This window comes from Mirounga leonina, unplaced genomic scaffold (genome assembly GCF_011800145.1).
Source record: "Mirounga leonina isolate KUSES-001 unplaced genomic scaffold, KU_Mleo_1.0 Mir_170, whole genome shotgun sequence".
NCBI lineage: Eukaryota > Metazoa > Chordata > Mammalia > Carnivora > Phocidae > Mirounga > Mirounga leonina.
In genome coordinates, this window is record NW_023270433.1 from 32,232,704 (window position 1) to 32,257,327 (window position 24,624).

Sequence of the window (24,624 nt, forward strand, 5' to 3'; positions counted from 1 at the left end):
ACCCTAACAGTTGGGCAAGGTAAGAGTATTACCTGCCTGAGAAAACAAACCCTGAGAGGGGATGAGATTTGCCCAAGGTCATGGAGCAAACTGGTGTCCGAATCAGGACTCTCCCACCAGACCAGCACACCTGCCATGAAAATGACAGCCCTCCCCCATTCCTCGTGCCCAAAGAGCGGGTTCAGGAGAGGCTGGTGGCGTGAGTGGAAGTTAGTCCAGGAACCAGGTGGCACCCCGCCCCCCCTCCAGGTACCTGCTTGTGGGATCTGGCCTGCGTGTGGGCAAAGCAGAGGGGAGGACCATTCAGACTCGGCGGTCTGATGGGTGGATGGCTGGATGAATGGATGGAAGGAGCAGGCAGGAACACGGGCAGCAGGACTGGGGGAGGGAAGAGGGCAACCACAGCTGAGCTCTTTAAGGTATTTTGTAGCCATTATCTTGTTCAGTCCTTGGCAAGCCTCTGTGAGGTAGATAGTAGGGTACCCTTTTACAGATGCAGATGCTGAGGCCCAGAGACAGGTGGAGTTTCAGGATTTGAATCTGATTCTCCTCTTTCCCTGCCCCGGGCAGCCTCATAGCACAGAGAGAGCTCAGGCCAGTGAGCCAGGGTGGCTCCCTGGTGGTGGTTCTTTGGGGTCCAGGAAGGTGGAGGGAGACGAGGAGCATCCTAGGAGCCCAGCTAGGTACTTCCGTGGGGCTGCTTTGCTTCCAGGCAGAGAAAGGGGCATGAGCAAAGATGGCGTGCTTGGGAAAACACAATGCTTTGAGAGGAGAGCAGATAAACCATTTTGGCTGAAGGACGAGTTTGTGGAGATGAGACACGGCCAGGGGCAGTGTGGGGCCCCACACCCCAAGTCCAGCCGTGGGCTTGCTCCTGAGGACAGAGGGGACCTGGGGTGGTGGGTCTTAAAGGGAAATGACGGTGTCAGAGGGAGGTCAGGGAAGGAGCCCCTGGCTGGCGTGGGGCAGAAAGGGAGTCGCGCAGAGAAAAGGCTGCCCAGGCTTTGCAAGACTTGTGGGAAGGGGACAGGACAGTTGGGGGCCGTCGGCCAGGGGAGGTCAGGCTATCACAGGAGGTCCCCTGCCCCTCTTCGGTGCCGGGGACCTGGCTCTGGGCAGTGTCAGATGTCAGGAGGAGGCTCTCCCTCGGGCCTAATCTCATCAGGAGGAGAGAGGCATTTTCCTGGCTCTGTCTCTGACTCAATCTGTATTTCCTGTGGGCCTGCGGGGGAGGCATCTGTGCCGGACCAGAAGGACCGGAGACCTGGAAGAAGGGAGATGGGGGCAGAGGAGGGCCCCCACGGCAGAGAGAACCTGGAGATAGGGCTGTTTTTAGTTGCTGGCTGCAGGGCCCTCTGCCTTCCCTGCTGATATGGCGGGGGGGGGGGGGTGGAGGGGGGAATTGGAGGCCTGGTGGAGGGTTCCCCTGAGGCAGTATCCCTGATTTCCTGTGAGGGCTGTGCTGATGGAGAAAACCAGAGGGCTCCCCCTGTCTTGCCCAGCACGACTCCCATCCCTACCAAGAGCCCCAGTCCCCTCAGCACGGGGCTGAGCGAGGCTGCAGGCTTCTACCCTGAGGATCCCCGCCAGAGAGATGCACACATACACTCTTCGGGTTCCTCTTGACCAAGAGGGATTATTAGTTAGCTTTTCATGGGTGCTTGTCTGTTCCCTCCATCGATGTGGTGAGCACCAGGGGTCAGAACTCTGTGCCTAGCGGGGTGCTTTGCACTTTCTGGTTTGGGATTTTTACTCAGACCTCCAAAACGTTGGGCCGTCAACACATAGCTGTCACGTACGAAATCAAATCTTAGCGTGCTATAAACATCGGGACCACGACAGTCTTAACAGCAAACATTTGTTGAGCGCTAAGTATGCACCCAGCATCACTTCATGTGCTGTGTGGATTATCCTATTTAATTGTCCGGGCAGCCCTGTGAGAGAGTGTGGACCCAGGACTGAACAGCTTGGCTTCAAATGCCAGCTAGCCGCCTACTAGCTGTGTGATTTTGGACACGTTGCTTAACCTCTCTGGGCCTCCAGTTTTCTCATCTGTAAAAATGGGGTGATAATAGTACTTCGGGGATTGCTGCAAGGATTGAGTTAGTACATGGAACATACTTCATGCATAGTTAGTTGTTACTATGCCAAATTTTGCTGGTGAAGAAATAGCCACATTAAGTCACCCGCCCAAAGTCACACAGGTGTGGACATGCTCTGTAATTACACTGTTAATTGGGTATCCAGTAGCCACATGTAGTTACTGAGCACTTGGAACGTTGCTAAGGTGATGGAGAAGCTGCATTTTACGTTTTATTTCCTTTTACTTCATTTTGACTTTAATTTAGAAGCCACAGGGCCCCCGTGTCAGAGCCGGTGCGGGGGTCCCAAGGCCAGTGGTCTGATGTCAGTGATGCTCATGTGCGTTCGAAGTTGGAGCCCGCAGCCCTGTGCTTTAGCAGTTTAAGATCACGCCATCTCCAGCCTTCCTGCTCTCGGCCGTCTCCCCGAGCATGTGCAGAGCAGTGATGGAACTGCCCATCCTCGCCCCTGCACCCCAGTCCCAACACGGGGCCTGGCCCAGAAGAAGCACTAAGCCAATAGCGGATGAAACTTGCTGATTGAATTAAGCCAGATTCACTTCCCTTTACAAACCTTGTATTCTTCTGCTTTGAAATGTTCTGTGCTCTGGTTCAGGATGTTGGGCTCTTTAGGAAGTCCATTCTAGAGCCTTCTCTTTCACAGAGCACGTTGCCAGAGTCAAGGTTACAAGTGACTTAGAATCGTTGTGTGTGAATTAGATGACAGTTTTCTGGAGACCTCTGCAGTTGGTGGGGTGCCCGATTTGCCCCTGTTTGCCTGGGACTTTCCCAGGCATTTCCCGTTTTAGCATCGGGAATACGTAGTCCCCTCACTCCCCTCCCCACATCCCAGGCAAACCAGGACAGGCGGTCCCCCTGCTTCTGTGGAGAGCGACAAGGCCTCCTCTCACTCCGAAGGAGGGAAGAAGACTAAGCCAGTGGGGTGAGACCCTGAGGCCCCAGTTTCCTGCATCCCACCATGTCACTGCAGATCCTGATGCTGGCCCATGGAAGGCAAAAATAGACACCTTGTGCCAAGAAGTGACAAGTAAACCAGGGCCTGGCCTCAGATGAGCAGAAACGACTGTGGATAAAATTCTCACTAGCAGGAAGTTGCTAAGACCTGTGGTTTCTTCTTTCTGCCTGGTGAGAAGGGAAGCCTCCATGGGAAGCTGGTTAAGCAGAGATGGGTGCCATAGCAGGGCAACTTGAACTCACTTGGGCCTTCCTTCCTGAGCCAGAGGTCCTACGTCCTTCTGGGGTGGATCAGAGGCCCTCATAAGGATTCAGGACGAAAGAGAAAGAAGCTTTCCTGTCAAGTTGGGAGCCAAGGTCAGGATCAGGATAAGCCCTATGATGGATAATAGTTGGTCAAGGATTGGAGTCAAGGTGCGGGACCCGCCCATAATTAGGTGTTTGTGGTGTTAACTCTCGGTCTTTGTGGATCACCTTCAGAGTGTTCTTTACTCTTACAGTAGTCTTTTTTTTTTTCATTTTTTAAGCCTAGGAAACTATGGTTCTGATTCCCCTCTGTTAACTACCTTGACCTAAGTGTGGTAGTTTCAACCTTCTCCCGAGGCATGTAGAGGGCAGCTCACATGGCCACGAGGTCAGGTTTTAAGAGAGCAAATTAAATAAAACTGCAAATATTAGATGAGGAACCACAAACTTACAAAGGGACGATCGTAGCCAGCAGCACCAGACCCCTACCCACCCCTGAGTCTAATACCAAATTAGGCAATGTCATGCTTTCCCTGAGGCCAGGAACAGGCAATTAATGACTAATCTATTATGCTGGTTTGTACCACTCCCAGTCTGGGTTTGGTTTCTTTCACCCCGCAGCTAACCCTTGGCCTGCAATGATGCAGGGCTGGGCTGGGAAGGCAGGCCTTTGGGTGCAGGCAGAAATACATACACACACACACGTGTGTGTATATATGTATATGTATATATATGTATATGTGTGTGTGTGTTTTTCTCTCTGTGTGTCTCTCTCTCACACACACACAGACACACACACACATCAGAGGGGAGCGCATAGCAGGAAGAGGGCCATTGGCTTCTGCTTCCCACCTCCCGTTGCTCCTATTAATGTCATCTTGGTCAAGTCCCTTTCCCAGCACCTCAGTTTTGCCCTCATCAAATGGGACAGCAGTCTCCACCTACCTGGCAGGGTCACTGGAAGGGATGGGACAGGCAGCAAGCCATTCACCTGTCAGGCATTAAGAACTAACTCAATGGGATGTTAAACCCAGAGATGACTAAATCTTTTTGGGGCGCGGGGAATTTGCAGCCTGCAAAGCCTAATCCCATGGCATCAGGCCCGCTAAACACGCATGGGATAGCAGCAGGAGCCCTGCCACCCCCCACTCGGTGCCCCAGCGGGCTGGCCCGCCACCCCTAAGAAAGCATGCTGTGACTTTGATGTAGGCCCCGCTGGATGGCACCAGGCAGGACAGGACTGGTGGCCTGGGATAAACCTGGCCCAGACCGGCCTTTCTGGCCCAGCCCATGGGCGAGGGCCCTCGAGGCGCTGAGGGCCCACTGCAGTCTGCATTTCCAGGCAAGTGCCTGCTTGTGGGGGAAATAAAACTCCTGCTCTCTGAATTGCTGAGTCCTTAAACTCATGCATGCACGGATACACACATGCACGCCCAGATGCGTGCACACACCGGTGCGTATGATGAATGCAGTGCTCGGGCACAAATTTGCACACCGCGCACACACATCTGCACAGACTTCAGCCACATACATGTGTGCACGCTCCCATACTGCGGGCAGAAAGAGAGACGGCCTGCCTGGCTTGGCCCCATCCCCCACTTCTGTAAGTTTCCTTCCGTGGCAACAGGTCTGGAAGCACTTTGGCAGGGGAGATAAGGTGCCAGGGCAGGGTAGGGTGGGGAAGAGTGGGGAGTGGAGTTGGGGGCGAGGGGACAGAAGGTCACTAACACAGAGTTTTAGTTTTCTGTCACTGTTCCACAGCCGCTGGCTTTATCAGTGGAAGCAAAAAGCCCTCTTTCCAGAAGGTGTCCACTTAGTTTCCTGAGCCTTGTTTTACTTTTCTGTAAAGTGGGGGTGAGAACGGTCATGATGCCTCCCCTTCGGGGCTGAGGTGAGATCGAGCGTGTGGTGGGTAGGAAAGAGGCTTCCTCATCCTGGAGCTGGAGGCTCTGGAGGCTCCAGAGGCAGGGCTGGGGTCAGCCCCCAGCTCCAGCTGGCTAGCTGTGTAACCTCATGTGGGTTCCTTCGCTTCTCTGCCTCAACCCCCACATCTGTACTGGGGAGCAAGGTAGCACCTGCCTGTTAAGGGCATACAGGGAAAGCACTGGGAATGGCACCTGGCACGTAGCAAGCACCCAAAAACTGAGTTGTCATTGCCACGGAGGTGACTGAGCTAAAGGAGAGCCCTTGCCTCTTGGGGCCTCCTGCCCCTGCCACTGGGCTGGGAGCCATCCCTCAGGTGTGGGGCCGAGGCCCGGTGCTGTGAAGGGAGAGCACCAGGAGTGGCCGGAGGGGACAGGATGGGTGATGCCGCTCAGGTCATGGTGATTTCGGCAGCCACGACGGGCCAGCCCTCTTACCCCACAGCCCATAGCCCTTGACTCTTACCCCCCTCCCAGGTTTTCCACTGACATGTCCTCTCTTCTCTGTCCTGTCTGCCCTACTTCACCCAGGTGATCCTCACCTCTCACCTGTTCCATGCTGTCTTACTCTTGGCAATCAAGGGAATCCACCTAAAAGTGAGCTCCGCTCCTCGAGCCCCAGTTTTCATCCCTGCAGCAGCTCCCGTTGCCCTCAGAGTTCACGTTCTTTTCCGTGGCTCCTGAGGTGATCTGGGTCATGGTCCTGCCTGCCCACCTCTCCCCCGCGGGTTCCTGTGCTCCAGCCACACCGAGCACAGACAGCCATCGCCAGTCTGCCATTGGTTGGCGCTGCACGGGGCAAGGTGTTAGTCAGGATGCATAGACTAGTCTCCGTGACAAATAGCCTACGTGCTCAGCGGCTCGCTCTGCGAGTTTATGTCTCTGTCACACTGTATGTCCAACAGGTCTCTGTTAGGGGGAGGTCCTCTGTTCCACGCGGTCCCTTGGGGTCCCAGGATGATGGAAGCTGCATCATCTAGAACACTCGGCCTTCTCTCCCTTTGTCTAAGGTCAAGAGTTCTGGAGGGTCACGGGCAGGGCTTACGTGCTCCAGCCTGGAAGAGGCACACAGCATTGCTGCCCCCGATCCACTGGCTAGAACTAATACCGTGGCCGCCCAGTGGCAAGGAGGCTGGAACGTGGGGGGAGCATCACCACTGGCCACAGACAGATGTGCACCCCCCCACCGCTGCTGCTGCTGAAGGTGAGGCAGAGTTGGGGGGCCTGGATCTGAGCCTGCTGACTTGCCCCTTACTTTCCTGCCCCCAGCCCTGGCCCAAGGCAGTTCCTCAGCTGCCATCTAATGACCAAGACCCTAGGGACATCTTGGTCCTTGCTGTTCTTTTCTAAGAAAACCCCCCAGGACCCATTTCCCTGAGGACCCAGCGCAGAGAAAAGATGGGCTGCTCCTTAGCAAGTGGTGGCTTGTATCTTACACACACTGACTAAATCCCTTTCTGATTCAGTTTCCCTTATCAAACTGGCCACTAGGAGGCTCAGACTCAAGTCTGAGGTGCATCTCCACTGTGTAGAGGACCTGACAGCGCACGTTCAGTAGCTTAGCTCCCCCCGAATATCAGGTGATCTCTTTATTCCTGCATTTTTCCCTCTGCCCCCATGGCCTCGCCGTGGCTTTTCCATCTGCTTCCATCTTGTGTGCTCTCCATTTCTGTAAGGCTTCCTACCTCCTTTCTGGGATCAGACGGACATTAATTAGTCTGTCCCTGCATTCTGGGCCGCTTTCTATAGCTCTGGCAAATGCAGCTCCCAAAAGGAGAGTTGAAATGTCTGAGCTTCACAGGACAGACCTGTTCCAGGAGGCTGGTGGGCTTCCTGTAGAGGGTTTGGCTCATGTGTGGGACCCCTGATCACTGTGACTTCTTGAGGTCAACAGTCTAATCTTGTGCCTTTGAACTGATCACAGAGCAAATGCCTTCTTTGTCCTGACCCTGGGGGTGCCCAGCCAAACGTGCCTGCCCTTGGGAAGTTCTTAGGGCCTGGGGCTGGGCAGAGCTCTGTGCTGGGCACTCCTGCAGCAGAACCCCCGGCCTTTCTCTGAAGAACCTGCAAGCAGCAGAGAAGAAGAGCCCTGACACCAGAATCTGGAATCAGGGCCAGCAGTGTCAGGGGCCTGAGGGCAGGGAGAAGACGCAGCTGGTGGGGGGTAGGAGAGAGGAGAGGACAAGAGCTCTGCTACTCGGGGTGGCAAGGAAGACTCTGGAGAAGGAGCCTGGGAGCTGGGGGAGGGAGGGTTTGGATTTATGGAGATGGGTACAGGGATTACAGGGCTGGGAAGGGCAGGCCAAGCAGAGGGGAAGGCAAGGGACTGGAAATGTAAGAGCAGGTACAAGGGAAGCTGGATGTTCTTTATCTGGAAAGTACATTTTAGAAGATGAGCAAGAAAAGGTGAATCCTGGAATATTGGGGGGGGCACCCCACCGGAAGGCCTTGAATGCCAGACTGGGTTTGGCCTTCCTCCTGCAGGGCGGCAGTGAATCAAGAGCATCCAAGGGTGAACTCAGCTGGGGGAGGAGTGAGGAATACAGCCAGGCTTGGTGTCCAGAAGGCTCTCTCTGGCCCAGATGAGGAGCATGACGGGCAGGCCCGGTGGGGTCAGAGACTGGGGTTAGGGGTTTGACCCGGGCAGCGGTGGCCACATGGTGTCATGTGTTTGGCCACTCATGAAGCTGAGACCATCTTCTGCCATCCATGACCTAGCCGTGCTCCCCCTCCAGCTTGTGCTCTCTTCACTCCCATCATCCCATTTCCATGTTTATGTGTGTATATGCATATATATTTTTTTCTTTTTCACATTTCCTTGCTAATCTTACTAAACCATGTGTAATTCTCCAAACATTCCATGTTTGCTTCTCTCTCAGGGCCTTTGCTCAGGCTGTTCCATCTGCCTGGGACGTTTTCCCCCCACCTTACCTTTGTCCCGCCAACATGGCCAACTCCTACTCATCCTTCAAATCACAGCTCGCTTGTCACTTCCTCTGGGAAGCCCTCCCGGACTGCCATGTACAAACCTTTATTATTACCTATAGTACACTGGGTCCCAGTGGCCCACCTTCCCCTAGTGGCCTCACTCACAGGACTCTTCACTTCTCTAAGGTTGGGCTCCTGCTTACTCTCTCCAGACCCCCAGTGCCAGGCACAGGGCCTAGTCACACAGTGGTGCTCAGTAACTAGAGTGAACAAATATGGGGCTGGATGAGGAGCTAGGGAAGCTCAAGATGCCCAGATGATAATAGTGGTAGTAATGATGACTGTAGATCAAGGGACCTATTATTTAGTCCTGACGACAAGTCTATGAGACAGATGATTTTGTCATCCCCATTTTACAGATGAGAAAACTGAGGCCGCAGAAGTTAAGTCACATGCCCACCCAGCCGGTAAGAGGCAGAGCTGGAACTGGAGCCCAGGCAGGCTGGCTCCAGAGGACACAGTGTGACCCACACAGCTGGGCTGAGTGGGGTGGGCCGATAGGGAGGGAATCTGAATTTTCTCTCTGGTGTTTCTGCCTTTTGGGTTGACACGTGAAGAGATGACAAGCAAACAGGTCAGTGATAATCATACATCATCTCACCAGATCCATAGAAGTAGCCACAATGATGGCCTGTTCGTTCGGTTGCCCTTGATTGCGCCCTGTCCATATAGAACCGACCACTGCCCTGGTCCTGCCCTCTCCAGGGGAGCTCCCCAAGTGTCCCGCTGCCAGAGCCATGAGCCTCATGGGCCCCCCTTGTCCTGTTCGTTTCCCGCAGATGTCATGGAATCCCCAGTACCGGAGCTCCAAGTTCCGCCACGTCTTTGGCAAACCAGCCAGCAAGGAGAACTGCTACGACTCGGTGCCCATCACCCACAGCGTCCAAGACAATCATTTCTGTGCTGTGAACCCCTATTTCATTGCAGTCGTGACTGAGTGCTCCTGTGGGGGGGCCTTCTTCGTCATTCCCTTGAACCAGGTAAGGACGCCGGCTAAACCTCAGGCCCACACAGCCCTCTGGAGGCAGTGCAGACAGAGCGGAAGTAGAAAGAGCCTGGCTTTCTGGTCTCATGTGTGGGTTCAGATCCTAACCCTGCCTCTTACCAGCCATGTGACCTTGAGTCCTTTCACTTCTTTGAGCCTTGGTTTCCTCATTGGGAAAAAAAAATACGTATCCTGGGATTTCTGCTTCTAGCAGTTGCCTAGCTACTCCTAAGACCTGCCCTCCACCCCACTGCAAAATAATTCACTCCTGAATAAAATATCCATTTGTAATGCATTGCTGGGCTCACAAGACATTGGGGAAATCTCCAAAGCCACCTCCCCTCCCCAACAAAAGGAAACAAATCTTGAGCGAAGAATCTAACTGGGGGAGGTAAACAGTAAGCAAAGAGAAAGCAGCAGCTTGTCCTGCAAGCAAATGTTAACAGTATAGTTTAGACCATATGCGATTGCTGGTTATTTAACAGTTTTTTAACCCCAAAGTGGTAGTTTCATATAGCTTAACCGAATAGCAAGCCTTTTCAGGATGCCAAGCCTGAGTCAGCTCAAGGCAGAACCTCCAGAGGGGCTAGCGGCAACCTGGCTGGTCGTGCCGCTGGTTCCCAGCAGAGGCAGATAGGAGGTTTCTCCAGAGGAAAGCATCCCACATGTGGACAGGACTCCCACAGAGTAAGATCAGGCAAATTCATGATCTGAGGTCACCAGGCATGTGAGCCACCATGAAGAAGAGTCAGCAGAAACAATAAACAACAGACTTAGACACTGCTCCCCCTACCCCCGACAAAGGACTTCAGAAGTCCCAGTCATAAATATAAGATGAAATCTCACAGACCGGGTTTTCTGATCCGAATGGAATTGAATTAGAAATCAATTACAAAAGATAAATTTTAAAATCACATTCAGGAGTACCTCAGCAGTAGCCCGCAGTGAGATTCCCCCACAGCCACCAGATTGGCAAAAATGTAAAGATCTAAGAATAGTGAGTGGCAGGGGTGCCTGGGTGGCTCAGTTGTTTAGCAGCTGCCTTCGGCTTGGGTCCTGATCCCAGGGTCCTGGGATCGAGCCCCACGTCGTGCTCCCTGCTTGGCAGAGAGCCTGCTTCTCCCTCTCCCTCTCCCTCTGCCTGCCGCTCTACCTACTTGTGCTCTCTCTCTCTCTATCAAATAAATAAATAAAATCTTCAAGAAAAAAAAAGAATAGTGAGTGGCGGTGAGGATATGTGCCATGTAAACTCTCAGACACTTCTGGTGACGGTAAACTGTCGCATGTGTTTTGGAACAAAATGTGACAGTTTCTAGTAGAGAGGAAAATACACACACCCTCTGACCCAGAGATTCCATTACTGGGTATATGCATGCAATGGGTTTATGTGCACCAGAACACAATTACAACAGTGTGCATAGGACTCTTGTTCATATTGTCACCAAACTGCAAAACCTCAAATGTCCAAGAATTACATGAATAAATTATGATATATCCATACTATGGAATATACATAATCATGAAAAGGAACAACATATATATGCATACCACAACATAGATGAATCTTTTTTAAATATTTATTTATTTATTTATTTGAGAGAGAGAGCAGGGGGAGGAGCAGAGGGAGAGGGAGAGAGAATCTTAAGCAGACTCCCTGCTGAATGCAGACCCCCCAACACAGAGCCTGACCCGGGGCTCAATCTCCTGACGCTGAGATCAGACCTGAGCCAAAACCAAGAGTCGGACGCTCAACCGACTGCACTACCCAGGTGCCCCAACACGGATGAATCCTAATGACAATTTTGAGGGAAAGATACCAAACAAATTACAAACTGTCTTATTCTATTTACCTAAAGATAGATACAGACTAAATTAAACTCTGCCTTAAGGGATGTATAAGTAAGTAGAAACATTTTAAGGAAGAGCAAGCAAGGGACTATCAAGAAAACTAGGATAATTATCACCCCCTGAGGGAAAGGGGAGTTATGACTGGAAAGTGTCCCATGGTGGAGGGGTCTCCTTTGTGTTGGTAATAGTTTATGTCTTAACCTGAGAGAGTGGCAGATAAATGGGCAATTTATTTTCTAGCAATTCATTAAGCTGAACACTTACATTTTATGCTTTTTTTTTTTAATATGCTACATTTCACACCAAACACATACATAAAGATGATACTATGTTCATGTGGTTTTATAGGCAATTTCTATATAACTTCCAAGGAACTGATTATTCCAATCTTTTGAAAACATTTCTGGAGAATAGGAAAAGAGGGACTACTCCCCTCTTCGTTCTGTGAGCCAGTGTAACCTTGATTCCAAAACCAGACAAGGACAGGACAAGAAAGGAAAATGACAGGCCAGTTTCACTCAAGATGTATGTAAAATGGCTAGCAAACCAAATCTAGCAGTGAAAGACCAATATTAAAGATGACCTAAGTAAATGGAAATGAATGCCAGGATGAGAAGTGTGAACTGTATTCTAGAGCTGAGATTTTTCAAGCTGGGGAGGGACAAGTGTAAAATGGGATTTATGGAAAGACTTGAAGATCAGAGCTCAGAGGTCCCCTAGAGATGACCCATTTAACTTGTTTCTCCCAAGCTCTGGGTGCTTTCAAAAGATCCTACCCACCAAACAGACTGTATTCTCAATTAATTAAATAATTAATATATTTTTCAGATTTTTATTACTCAGCCTCTTTCAGAACTGTCACAGTTTCTAATAGAGTGAACTACTGAATATAAATAGGTACTAACAACTGATTTAAGAAAATAAGTTGCTTTGATGTGATGGAGTGGACCTGGGTGGGGAGAGTAGACCTAGTTTAGAAAGATAGGATGATCAGAGAAGGCCTTTCTGAGGAGGCAACATTTGAGCAGAGATCCCCTTGAAGTTCTAGAAGCAGTGTTCGGGAAGAATAAATAGCAAGTGCAAAGGCCCTGAGGTGGGAATGGCTTCGGTGTGGGCCCTGGGTTTGGTGTGTTTAAGACACAAATTGGTACAGGGCACCTGGGTGGCTCAGTTGGTTAAGCGACTGCCTTCGGCTCAGGTCATGATCCTGGAGTCCCTGGATCAAGTCCCGCATCAGGATCCCTGCTCGGCGGGAAGTCTGCTTCTCCCTTTGACCCTCCCCTCTGTCATGTGCTCTCTCTCATTCTCTCTCTCTCTCTCAGATAAATAAATAAAATCTTTTAAAAAAATTATAAAAAAAGACACAAATTGGTACAGATTGTCACAGGGGCAAGAGTAGTGGGAGGTAAGGTCAGAGAGGGGGGCAGGGCTGGGACTGGAAAGGCCTTGGAGGCCAGGGCAGGAGTCTATTCTGAGTCATTATAGGAGACCCTATTCTGAGTGAGAAGCCACTGGGCAGTTAAAACTCACTTGTCCTGTGCAGCCTGATCCTAAGTAAAAAGTGTGATTCCCTTTGGGCTTTTTGAAATACCATAAACAGCTCAAGGACACATGTTAATTGCTACGGTCACCGACTCCTAGGAACCCAAGCAGGACGGGAGCTGGAAGCCACTAATCAGAGCTCATACCTGAGTGTCAGAACACAGATTCTGATTCGGTGGGTCAGAAGTGGGGCTGGGCAGTTTGCATTCCAGCAAGCTCCAGAGTTGCCGGATAACACACAGGATGCCCAGTTAAACCTGAATTTCAAATAAACACCAGGGCACCTGGGTGGCTCAGTTGGTTAAGCGACTGCCTTCGGCTCAGGTCATGATCCCAGGGTCCTAGGATCGAGTCCCGCATCGGGCTCCCGGCTCAGTGGGGAGCCTGCTTCTCCCTCTGACCCTATCCCCTCTCATGCTGTTTCTCTCTCTCTCTCTCTCTCTCAAATAAATAAATTAAAAATTAAAAAAAAAACAAAAACAAATAAACACCAAATAACTTTTTTTTGGCTTATTTTTTTCTTTGTAATTAAACTTTTTTATGTTGAGCATTGTAGATTCATATGCAATTGTAAGAAACAACACATAGAGATTTTGTGTACCCTTTGCCCAGTTTCCCCCAACGATAACGTCTTGTAAGACTAGAGTACAGGATATTGACATAGGTACAGTCTAGAAGCTGAACATTGCGGTAGCCACAAAGATCCCTCCTGTTTTTCTGCCTCCTTCCACCCCCACCCTCTCCATGACCCCTGACAACCACTCATCGGTTCTCTTTTTCTATCCTTGTGCCTTTTGAGAATGCCACATAATGGAATCATACAACATGTAACCTTTTGGGCTTGACTTTTGCCACTCAGCATAATCCCCTAGAAATCCATCCAGGTTGTTGCATGGATCAATAGCTCATTCTTTTTATATTGCTGAGCAGTATTGTATGGTGTGGATGCATCAGCTGTTTAACCAGTCACCCAGTGAAAGCCAACGTGATTGTTTCCAGTTTGGGGCTGTTAGGAATAAAGCTGCTATAGACATCCATCTACAGGTTTCTGTGTGGACGTAAGTAAGTCTCCATTTCTCTGGGTAAATGCAATGCCCGTGAGTGCAATCGCTGGGTCCTAAAGTAGTTTTACATGTTTAGTTTCACAAGAAACTGCCAAGCTGTTTTTTAGTATAAGTAAAATTATTGCACGGAGCGTACTTATACTGAAAAATTTGTCATTTACCTGAAATTCAAATATCACTGGGCATCCTGTATTTTTATTCATCAATACCGGCATCCCTACTCCCAGGTGATGCTGATGCTGCTGGTCTGCAAACTATGTTTTCAGTAGCTAGGCTCTAATCTGGTTCTTTTTATAATTACAAAAGAATTTCAAACACAAAAGTAAATAAAAGCAATACTATGAGGGGCGCCTGGGTGGCTCAGTCGTTAAGCGCCTGCCTTCAGCTCAGCTCCTGATCCCAGGGTCCTGGTATTGAGCCCTGCAAAGGGCTCCCTGCTCGGCAGGAAGCCTGCTTCTCCCTCTCCCACTCCCCCCTGCTTGTGTTCCTTTTCTCGCTGTGTCTCTCTCTGTCAAATAAATAAATAAAGTCTTAAAAAAAAAACAATACTATGAACTCTTTTATACCCAGATTCTAGAATTTTCAAGGCTTTGCCACTCTTGCTTCATCCATCCTTTTTTTTTCTGAAGCATTTTTTTAAAGATTTTGTTTGTTTGTTTGTTTAGAGCACGAGAGCAGGGGGAGGGGAAGAAGGAGAGGAGGGAGAGAATCTCTCAAGCAGACTCCACGAAGAGCCCAATGTGGGGCTCGTGGGGCTCAATCCCACGACTCTGAGATCATGACCTGAGCTAAAATCAAGAGTCAGATGCTCAACCCACTGAGCCACCCAGGCGCCCCTCCCTGAAGTATTTTGAAGCAAATCCTGGACGTTTTGTCATTTTACCCCCATAACCTGCAACATGCAATTCTAAAAACTAGGGTCATTTTCTGACACACCCGCAGCGCCGGGATGGCAGCATTGACAAGAGCTCCTGTGTCACCTGATTCCTAGTGCATGTGGAAATACCCCTGATTGCCTCGTAAATGCCTCTTTGTGCTTGGTTCCTTTGAATCGGGGTCCAGAAAGGTGCACGCATTGCATTTGGTGGCTGTTTTCCTGGGTAAGCATGTGCAGTGTGCTCGAGTAGGACCGGAGGAGAGAGGGAGAGGATGTGCGTGCTGGGCCTTTGACCCAGCGCGTCCCGGCGGACAGCCCTGCAGGGTTAGCAGGAGCAGTGCTTACGTCCATGCCTTCGTTAGCCCTCTACAGGAAGTATTGCCCCATCCTGCAGATGAGGATGCTGAGGCTCAGGGAGATGACGTCAAAGGATCCCGAGCCCCGAGGGTGAGGACCAGAACGTGGCCCGGCCCTGGGTGTGGCCGTGGGGCCTCGCTCTCGATTCACTGGCCTGCGTGCGGCTTCTCGGTTTGGGCTCTGGTTTCTAGGGGCCCCTTGTCGGTTACCAGGGATTACATCCCAGCCAGGCACAGAAAGGTGTCGGTAAGCTGGTGCCGTGAGAAGGGAGGTTCAAGCTAGCTAAGTATCTAATGGAGCATATACGGGAGCATCAGTGTTGGAAGGTGCCTGGCCTCACCATGGTGTCCTGGAGGTTATTCTCAGCAGGGCCAGGCTGCCCCAGGGGCCAGGTGACTCTGCAGGCAGCCTCCTTCCTCCCACCATGACCCGGGGCCGGCCTGTTTGGAGGGAGGCTCCCACAGCCTGGGCAGTGCTCGGCAGGAAGGTCTGGGGGTGGGCGAGCCTGGGGCCCTGCCTGCAGCCGAGCCCCCCCGAGGGGGTGTGCAGGGTGGACTTTGCTGCGAGGTGTGGTGGGTGGGGAGAAATGAACGCAAAGGCAGGCAGAGCCCTGGGGATTGGCCCGGCGAGTGGACCGCGTTGAAGGGGGCCAGACTGACACTGTGGCCTCCAGGTGCGTGGGGAAGGGGGTGTTGGAGAGCCAAACTGAGTTTTTCAAGCCCGTGTCTGACCATGTCACTCCCCGGCTCAGTCCCCTCCCAGAGCTCCCCATTGCCTGCAGACAAATCCTGCCTTCCTCGTCAGGCTTCCATCTCTGGCCCAGCCAACATTTTGAACCTCAGCCTTCCATGGAGCACACTTTACTCCCTCCACACTCAGATTCTCCTTCTAGAAAGGCAGGGTGTGGGCCAGTATGGCATGTTGCTTTCTGTCTTATTTTTTTGAAAGTCTCTTCCAGTTCCAGGGAAGTCCTCTGTGAAAGTGGCGCATGACGCCAGTGGTAACTATGGCCAGAGGCAGAGCAGGCAGTGAGAGGAAATATTCCCAGGTCTCAGGGCTCTGCCGCCCTTGGCACATGACTGGGAACCCCTCTGCTCTTCAGCTGCCACATGTACGTGGGGCTTCCGCGCGGGGTGGTTGGGAGGCAAATCAAATGTGAGCGAAGCACCTGGCACAGCGTCCCTAAATTACGGTTCCTAAAGAACAGCATTTGCACACCTGTTCCTACAGGCATGAGAATGTGCTTGAGTTCCTTGATTGGAGCACGATCTAGGCGTGGCTTTATTCACAAAGGGCACCGTGGCGCGATCGCCCATCAGTTGTGTCGGGCGACATGGGAGTCCCCTGCGGAACAGTTTGGCCTCACACCGAGTACATCCCTGGGCCCCCCGAAACATTCTGAGCGACAAGAAAACCAGGTCGTTGTAATTCGCTCTAATGAACTTGCACTGGCGAATTTCCTGAGAGCTTGCCGTGTACCAGGCACCATCTTAAGTGCTTTACTTGTAGAAACTCACGTAGTCGCTCACACCCTGTGAAGTCCTACAGTAATTGCCATTTTGTAGATAGGGAAACAGGCACAGAGAGCTGAGGTCACTTGCCCAAGGTCGCAGAGTGGTAAGTGCCGCAGCCGGGACTCAAACCCAGGAAGCCGGAGTCAGCCCGCCCGCCTAACCTCTTCCACACCATGCAGCCTACCTGTGCTTGTGCCTCTCAGGCCCGCCTCCCGTGTCCAGCTGGGCGGTCGGAAGGGTCCCTGGAGGCCGTGACACTCTCGGGGGAATGGCTGCACCCCTGTGAGCGCTGGGGGTAGTGGGCAATGGCCTCACAGCTGTCCCATCCCAGCAGCTGAGGTCTGCCCCCCGCCAGAGTGTCCCCCACCTGCCCAGCTCTGCCCTCTGGGTCCCACCGTCCCGTCCACTCCATCTGCCTCAGGGCAGCCCCCCTGAGACTGGGAAGTGGCATCTCTCCAGGCCCTGCCCCCAAGCCCGGGCTCCCGGCAGTCTGCAAGGAGAACAGGTGTACCTCCCCAGCTTTAGAGCTGTGTCCCCCTTAAATCAGAGTCCTAGTGGACTGAAAGGTGGAAGTGGTCTCCTGATTATAAATGTCCCTGTCGGGGCGCCTGGTGGCTCAGTTGGTTAAGTAACTGCCTTCGGCTCAGGTCATGATCCTGGAGTCCCGGGATCGAGTCCCGCATCGGGCTCCCTGCTCGGCAGGGAGTCTGCTTCTCCCTCTGACCCTCCCCCCTCTCTCATGTGCTCTCTCTCTCTCTCTCATTCTCTCTCTCAAATAAATAAATAAAATCTTAAAAAAAAAAAAAGGGCGCCTGGGTGGCTCAGTCGTTAAGCATCTGCCTTCAGTTCAGGTCATGATCCTGGGGTTCCGGGATCGAGTCCCACATCGGGCTCCCTGCTTGGCGGGAGGCCTGCTTCTCCCTCTCCCACTCCCCCTGCTTGTGTTCCTGCTCTCGCTGTCTCTCTCTGTCAAATAAATAAATCTTTAAAAAAATAAATAAATAAATAAAAATAAAAATAAATGTCCCTGTCATGACAGGGCTTTTAGCAGCTCAGTCAATAGCCCATGAGACTGGCTAATGATGTCTGTTAATGTCGGACCTCAGCAGAAAACCGTTAGGCAGAGCAGCCCAAGGTAGGGGAGAGTAGTGGGGGTGGGAAACCAGCCATCTCTGAGAAGGAAGAGAAGTTGTCTGCGGCTGGATCTCTGTTTGGGAGGCCTGGAAGGAGTGCTGGCCCGGCTGAGCCATGCCTGGCCCCGAAGCATCTCCCGAGTCTGTGGCTCAGCCGAGTGTGAATGCGGCTGGCCTCCTATCAGCCAAGGCCAGCCTGACCATTAGCTCTTTCCAGAAACCTTCCGGACAAAAATTAGGGCAGGGCTCTGGGCCAGAGAGCAATTGGGTGTGCCAGAGCAAAAGATCCAGCACTGCTCATGCCCTTTGAGCCAGGAAATGGCCTAAGGCAAGGCAAGGCTGTGGGCAGAGGGCGGGCAGGACACTGACTCAGGGCTGAGAGCCTCCAACACAGCAAGTGTGGTGCACTCAGCCCCTGGGAACCAGAGCCCCGGGCTGCAGCCCTGCTCCGCCCCCCACGTTCCCTGGGACCCTGAGCGAGTCCCTCCAGGCTGGGGCCAGTGAGCGTGCTCTAATCCATTAGTGATGCCTGCCACCGGGGCAGGAGAAGAGAGTTTTGCCGAGTTTTTACCATTCCCGGTCTCTGAGAGCCTTTCAAGATCTGTAGTTTTTACAACATTTTGGGCTAATCCAGGAAGGACCCATCTTTTCAGAAAGTTTGGAGTTTTGTGTTAAATGCCTTTTATTTATTGCAAAATCCACAGTTTTATAGAAAGTTTGGAAAATTAAAAACGAACACAGAAGATGATTAAACTACCCATTTTCCCGCCATCTAGAGATAAAACCATGAATAGCGTTTTGGTGCATTTCCTTCCAGTCTTTTCTCATTTTTGATACACATGGGCATGCGTACACACACACATAACAAAAGCTGCTCTTATTTGAGTGCTTCACTGTTCGGCTTTTCATGCATTTTACCCTCATAACAATCCTGTGAGGAGGAGGTTATTATTCACATTTTACACATGAGGGGAAAAAGCTTGCACAGTTTGAGCTGGTGCACAACACGATCAGACTTTAATTTTTGAAAGCTCACGGACGACAGCATGCAGAGGGGCCTGAAGGCTAGGCGAGAGGCTGGAGGCTGGAGTGGTGGTCCTGTGGAGACCTGGCCCAGGGCCCGCAGGTGCATGTTCTTCCTCTAGGGCCTGGCTCCAGGTGCGACCCACTGCAGGGGGCGGGGATCCTGTACCTCTCTTCCTTGTTGAGCGCAAATGGACCTCACACATCACTCAACCGACACAAGTCCAAATCCTTTCCTTTTCTCTGTCTGATTGTATATGTGAGGGTGTAATTTTTTTCTGATGCATTTGAGGATAAATTACATATATCTTTGACCTTTATCCCTAAATACCTGTGTTTCCTGAAAGTAGGAATATTCTCTTATGTTACCATATTCCATTATCAACTTCACGAAGCTTAACATTGCAACAATACTATAACCTACCTTTCATGTTCCAATTTATCAAATAATGCCCTGTATAGAGTTTCCCCTCCAGCATGGGATCCAGTAAAGGGTGAGGTGTCTACTAGCCTTTCCCGAAGGGCAAGAGCTGAACTGGGCAGAGTATTTGTGAAGGGGAGCCCAGGACCACTACGTCTGTTTGCAGAGCTACTAAGACGCACGTGTAAGCCCCCGTGAACCAGGGTCTCGGTGTCCGTGTTTGCTAGGTTGCCAGGGTGACCCGGAAGCGCCGTGTCTGTTCCTGGGGCAGCTGTGGCTTCGAAGCCTTATGGAGCCGGGTCGGAGACACCACTGCGTCTTTGCTCTGTCTCAGTGGGGCACCGTCTCGGTGGTTTCTGCAGAGTTGGGGAGGTGAGGGAAGGAGAGATGGTGGGTGTTCCTTGAGTCCGCTCTGTTCTTGAAAGATCTTTTTTAAAGACCCCGAAAGCATTGATGAGCTGCCAGCTCACGTACTACATCCTGTGCCCCCGCCACCTTGCATAGGGCCTGTCCCCTATGTATGTCGTGGATGTTGGCCAGTTTTCTTCTCAGCTGTCTCTTCCCCGTAGATGGAAAACTGGGTTGCAGAGCATTCATTCTCTGGGGGGGCGGGAGGCGGCTTCAGCACCTGGGGGAGGTGGTGGATGTGGACGAAGCCTGCGTTGGTTGGCAGGCAGAGGGCCTGGGTCCTGGTCCCTGTTCTGCCAAGCCATGCAGTGCGATGTGTGAAATGAGGGTGCTGGTCACTGCCAGCTCTAGGTTTCTGTGACTGAACGGGCGCGGTGGTCCCATGACCCAGGAAATCCAGGTCTGTGTGCGGAGCTGCAAGTCTCCGCTCAGCGCACCTGTCCTCCCAGCACCCACACAGCAATTCTCAGCAAGCCAAGGGGAGGGGAAGGAGATGCTTTTTCTTTTTTTTTAATTGAAATGTAATTCACATACCACAAAATTCACCATTTTAAAATGTACAACTCAGTAGGTTTTTAATATAGTCACATGCTTGTGCAAACATCACAAAATATTCAAAATAATTTCGTCACCCCACAAAGAAACAGCATACCCATTAGTAGTCACTTCCTATCGCCCTCCTCCCATCCCCGCTCTACCCCCCCGGGTCCTGGGCAACCACTAATCTGCTTTCAGTCTCTATGGATTTACCTGTTTTCAGGTATTAGTCAGCATTCTGAAGACTGGGTACTGGAAGATGTATTAATTTGCTCTTAACAATGAAACCACGTCTGGTACCACATCTGGTCATTTATGTGGAATCCTGCAATGTGTGGCTTTTTATGTCTGACTTCTTTCACTTAGCGTGTTTTTAAGGCTCGTCCATGTTGTAGCATGTGTTGGTTCTTCATTCCTTTTTTTTTTTAGCCGAATAATATTCCATTATATGAATATACCACATTTTGTATATTCATTCATCCACTGATGGACATTTGGGCTGTTTCCACCTTTTGGCTATTATGAATAACGCTGCTATGAGCATTGGTGTGTGAGTTTTTTTGTAGGCCTGTGTTTTCACTTTTCTTGGGGATATACCTTGGGGTGGAATTGCTAGGTCACATGGTAACTCTATGTCTGACCTTTTAAGGAACTGCCGGACTGTTTTCCAAAGCGGCTGCACCATTTTTGCATTCCCACCAGCAGTGTGTGAGGGCAAATATCCTTGTACTGAATACCTACTATGTGCTAGGCACTGTGCTAGACCCTTTCCACACCTCATCTCCTGTGATCCTCATGTGAACCCTGGGAAATACCTATTATTGCCTTCATTTTACTGAGGAAGACATAGAGACTCAGAGAAGGGATGTGACTCCCCCCAGCATCACACCGAGAATGGTGATCGGGCCTAGATTCACACCCCGTCTGTCCCTTACGTTTTCCTGTCTACTCAGTGATTGCTGACTGCCAAGGGACCGTCCAGATGCTTAAGTGGAGTTAGCCCCCTCTTCTCCCCAACACTCCTGGGCACTGTTTTGCAGACGGGAAAGTTGGACCCCCACTACCCAAGGGTCTGCGGGCACAGAGGGAACGTCTTAGACATCAAGTGGAATCCTTTTAATGATTTTGAGATCGCCTCCTGCTCTGAAGATACCACAGTGAGTGTCAGTGCGAGAGGCGGTTCCCGTTCCCGAGAGGAGGGGGCTTGGGGTGCGGGGAGGTGAAATGGTGTCTGTTCTGGGCTCAGATGCTCCTGATGCCCTGATCCTTCATGAGGTGAGGCCACTGTGGCAGGGAGGGACTCAGTGAGATTGTGCGGGAGAAGTTCTGGGCTCTAGGAGTTGGGGCACCACCCCTTTAGATCTTCTCTCTGGACCTCAGTCCCACTACCTCTAGAATGGGCATAATAGCTCCCAACTATCTAATGAGGATCCAGTGAGACTCATAGTCCAGTGGAAAAGCCCATCTTCTGGGGGAACTATAAAATGCTTTGAGGAGCGTTTTTTGTTGTTGCCAGAAAATATTGTGACACTTAATTTCACAGACAGTGGGGAAGGGAGCTTTAAAAGGGTAGAAGTGGGATCCTTATATGAATGTGGGCACCACAACCATCCCCAAAGCTTCAGCCTCACCAACCTTTTGAGCCCCTGTTCTGTACCAGGGTCATAATCCCTGCTTCCCACAATGTTCGATGTTATTTATTTATAATTTATTCTTTGCCCACCTCTAAAATGCAGTGAGTATGGCTTAAAACAAAAGACACAGCCCACGGTCCTGACTCTCACTATTTCACCCTGTCTTTCCGGCAACCCCACAAGGTAGGATATTTTTCTTATGGAGAACCTGAGGATCTGAGAGGTTCAGCAATTTGCCCAAAGTCACACAGGCTGTGGATGCTGAGCAAGGCCTCAGACTAAGGCTTGATTCCAGAGCCCAATATATCTCCACTGAGCTACGCCCCTTCCCTAAATAGCAGTAGCCACGGATAGAGGAATTGAAGAAATGATCCTTGGGACGTTGGCTGTGAAGGGTTGCAACTGCTGAGCTCCAGGGTTAGCTCAGAGCTGCCTAGCAGTCAAGGCGAAAAGGGAAATAGAATGTATTGCGGAACCCTCACTGTCTGATGAAAGGAAACAGAGCAGTTCCTCAGGAGAAGCAGGTAGAAAATTCTAAGAGGACTTGTGTCACTTTGCACAAGGGGATGCCAAGGAGCATAAAAGACAGTGTCTGCTGAGGTAGTTTCACTGAAGATGCGGTCAGGCCCTGGGAGAATTGGCCTTGTCTCCAGGGGCGGATATCCAGTATCGGAGTCTGTCCCCACTCCTAGAATACCTGCCTTTTCAAGGCCTGCTTTGAAGACTCCCTTCAGGGTCTTTATGAAATTCCTAGCTATCCTCATCTCCTGCCCCCATTCCTTCCCAGATGCCCCGGGGGCAGGAGGAGTGCACCTAGCTCTGGGGGGTGGGGGGTGGGAGTGCCTAACCCCAGGCCCTCCCATGGAAAGTGCTCTGCTGTGTCCTCCCTGTCCCCGGGACCCGTGGGGCAGGGACGGCCCTCTAGCTCTGAGGAGCATGGGGGATGGTGTCTGCACACAGACCTGCCCAGAGTCCACCGTCCGGCGGCGGCCAGTCCCGTGCAATCATAGCGTTCACCCAGCGCCTCATCGGGAACCTCTGGCACTCGTGGGCTTGCCTTCCTGGGGTTAAATCCAGAGGACCAGGGAGTGAATATGTGTTGAATTGAAAGCAAAGTCTACCTGAAAACCCTTGTATCTCTGAGGGAAAGGGGATGTACAGTCACCTAGGGGCCTGAGAGCTCTGAAGGACGATAAAGAGCATCAAGTTTCTGCCATCCCCTCTGTGTCACCCCCCCCGCCCCCCCAGTTCCATTTGTATGCCTCTTTAACAGGAAGCTTACTTTCTTCTGTGGAAGCCCCTTCCTTCCTCGACAACACTACTCTGAAAGGAAGCCCCAGCTCCTCTTCCCAGACCCTTCCTGTGAAATACAGGCCATGACCCCATCCAGCCTGTCCTTCTGGCCCTTCATCTTTCCTCTTTGAGGCCATCCAAGGGGGCCACTCCAGAGGAAAGAGCTTGGTCCCACCCTGTCCTGCTCCAGAGACTGCACTGGCTCCCTAGTGTTCTGATGACAGAGCACAAACACTTGCTCCGGCATTCGGGGCTCTAGGCTGAGCCTTTGGGACAAGGAGGGGGTAGACGACTGTACTTTGAGGGATATTCTAGGCTGGGAGGTGGATTTGATCTGACATCCAGCCTGGGAGTCAGGCCTGTGGCCCGCCCAGCTGCCCATGACACAGGCCATTAGGATGGCAAAGCTTATTACCAGGAGGCAGATTTGGAGGCCGGGGCTCAACTCTGGCAACGCCAGCCCCTACTTGGGCCGGAAGACCTTGGCAAAGCCTCTGGCCCTCTGAGGGTTCCGGGTGCGCCTCCGTTGAGTGAGAGATGTATACGGAGAGCGCTCCCCTGGCCCTTCTGCTGGGCACTGCCAGTTCTGTGGCTTAGGGTGGCGGGGGTACCGAGGTGACCTGGCTAACAACGCGCCTACCCCTGCCTGTGTCTCCCCTGAAAGATTAAGATCTGGGACATCCCCAAGCAGCTGCTGACAAAGAACCTCACAGTCTGCAAGAAGGAGCTGATGGGCCACACCCGCAGGGTGGGCCTGGTGGAGTGGCACCCCACGGCCGCCAACATCCTCTTCAGCTCTGGCTACGACTTCAAGGTGGGTCCATGCACTCATTTCCTGGGGCCGCCCTAACATGACCAGACTGGGCACTTAAGACAACAGAAATTTAGGGGCGCCTGGGTGGCTCAGTCGTTACGCATCTGCCTTCGGCTCAGGTCATGGTCCCAGGGTCCTGGGATCGAGCCCCGCATCGGGCTCCCTGCTCCGTGGGAAGCCTGCTTCTCCCTCTCCCGCTCCCCCTGCTTGTGTTCCCTCTCTCGCTGTGTCTCTCTGTCATATAAATAAATAAAATCTTTAAAAAAAAAAAAAAAGAAAAGAAAAAGACAACAGAAACTTATTCTCACATAGTTCTGGAGACCAGAAATCCAAAATCAAGGTGTCAGGAGGGCCGCACTCCCTCTGAAGACCCTAGGGAAGCACCCTCCCGTGCCTCTTGTAACTTCTGATGGCTCCCTGGCCTGCACCTGCACCACTTCAGCCTGCCTCCAGCTTCACGTGCGTGTCCTCTCGTCTCCGGATAAGGACACCGGTCATTGGATGTAGGGTCCACCCGAATCCAGTATGACCTCATCATAGCTAATTACATATGTGAAGACACTGTTTCCTAATAAGGTCACATTCTGAGGCTCCAGTGGACATGAGTTTTGGGAGAGACACTATTCAACCCGTTAGTCCTCCTGGAGGGGATAGGCTGGGTCCTATCCAGAGAAGCTTCCCACTGCCCCGTTGACTGCGAAGCTGGCAGTCTGTGGGCCCTGGGGATTGGGAAAATTCATAGTAGAGGAGCCCTAGATTCTGCCTTGCAGTAGGAACTAGGAGAGTCCCTTGTCTTCCCTAGGCCTCAGTTTCTCAATTTGTACACAAATGGGGTTGGTGTGACCATAGCCATGGCTACTCTCCCCTTCACAACATAGGGCTTTATAAAGGCACTTTGGGCACCTCTGTAATCGATAAAGGGTGGGATGGGAGTGGTTGACAGAGCCTCTGACCCCCTTCTG

At 51.7% G+C, this 24,624-nt stretch overlaps 1 protein-coding gene across 1 annotated transcript in view; it reads left to right on the forward strand.

Annotated features, from left to right (window-relative positions):
* Nucleotides 1-24,624, forward strand: part of CORO2A (coronin 2A) — a 53,159-nt gene that overhangs the window by 18,470 nt on the left and 10,065 nt on the right. The window contains exons 2-4 of the mRNA XM_035016228.1: nucleotides 8,992-9,192; nucleotides 20,962-21,078; nucleotides 23,513-23,662. Coding sequence (XP_034872119.1) covers nucleotides 8,992-9,192; nucleotides 20,962-21,078; nucleotides 23,513-23,662 — 468 coding nt within the window. The remainder of the gene's footprint in view (nucleotides 1-8,991; nucleotides 9,193-20,961; nucleotides 21,079-23,512; nucleotides 23,663-24,624) is intronic.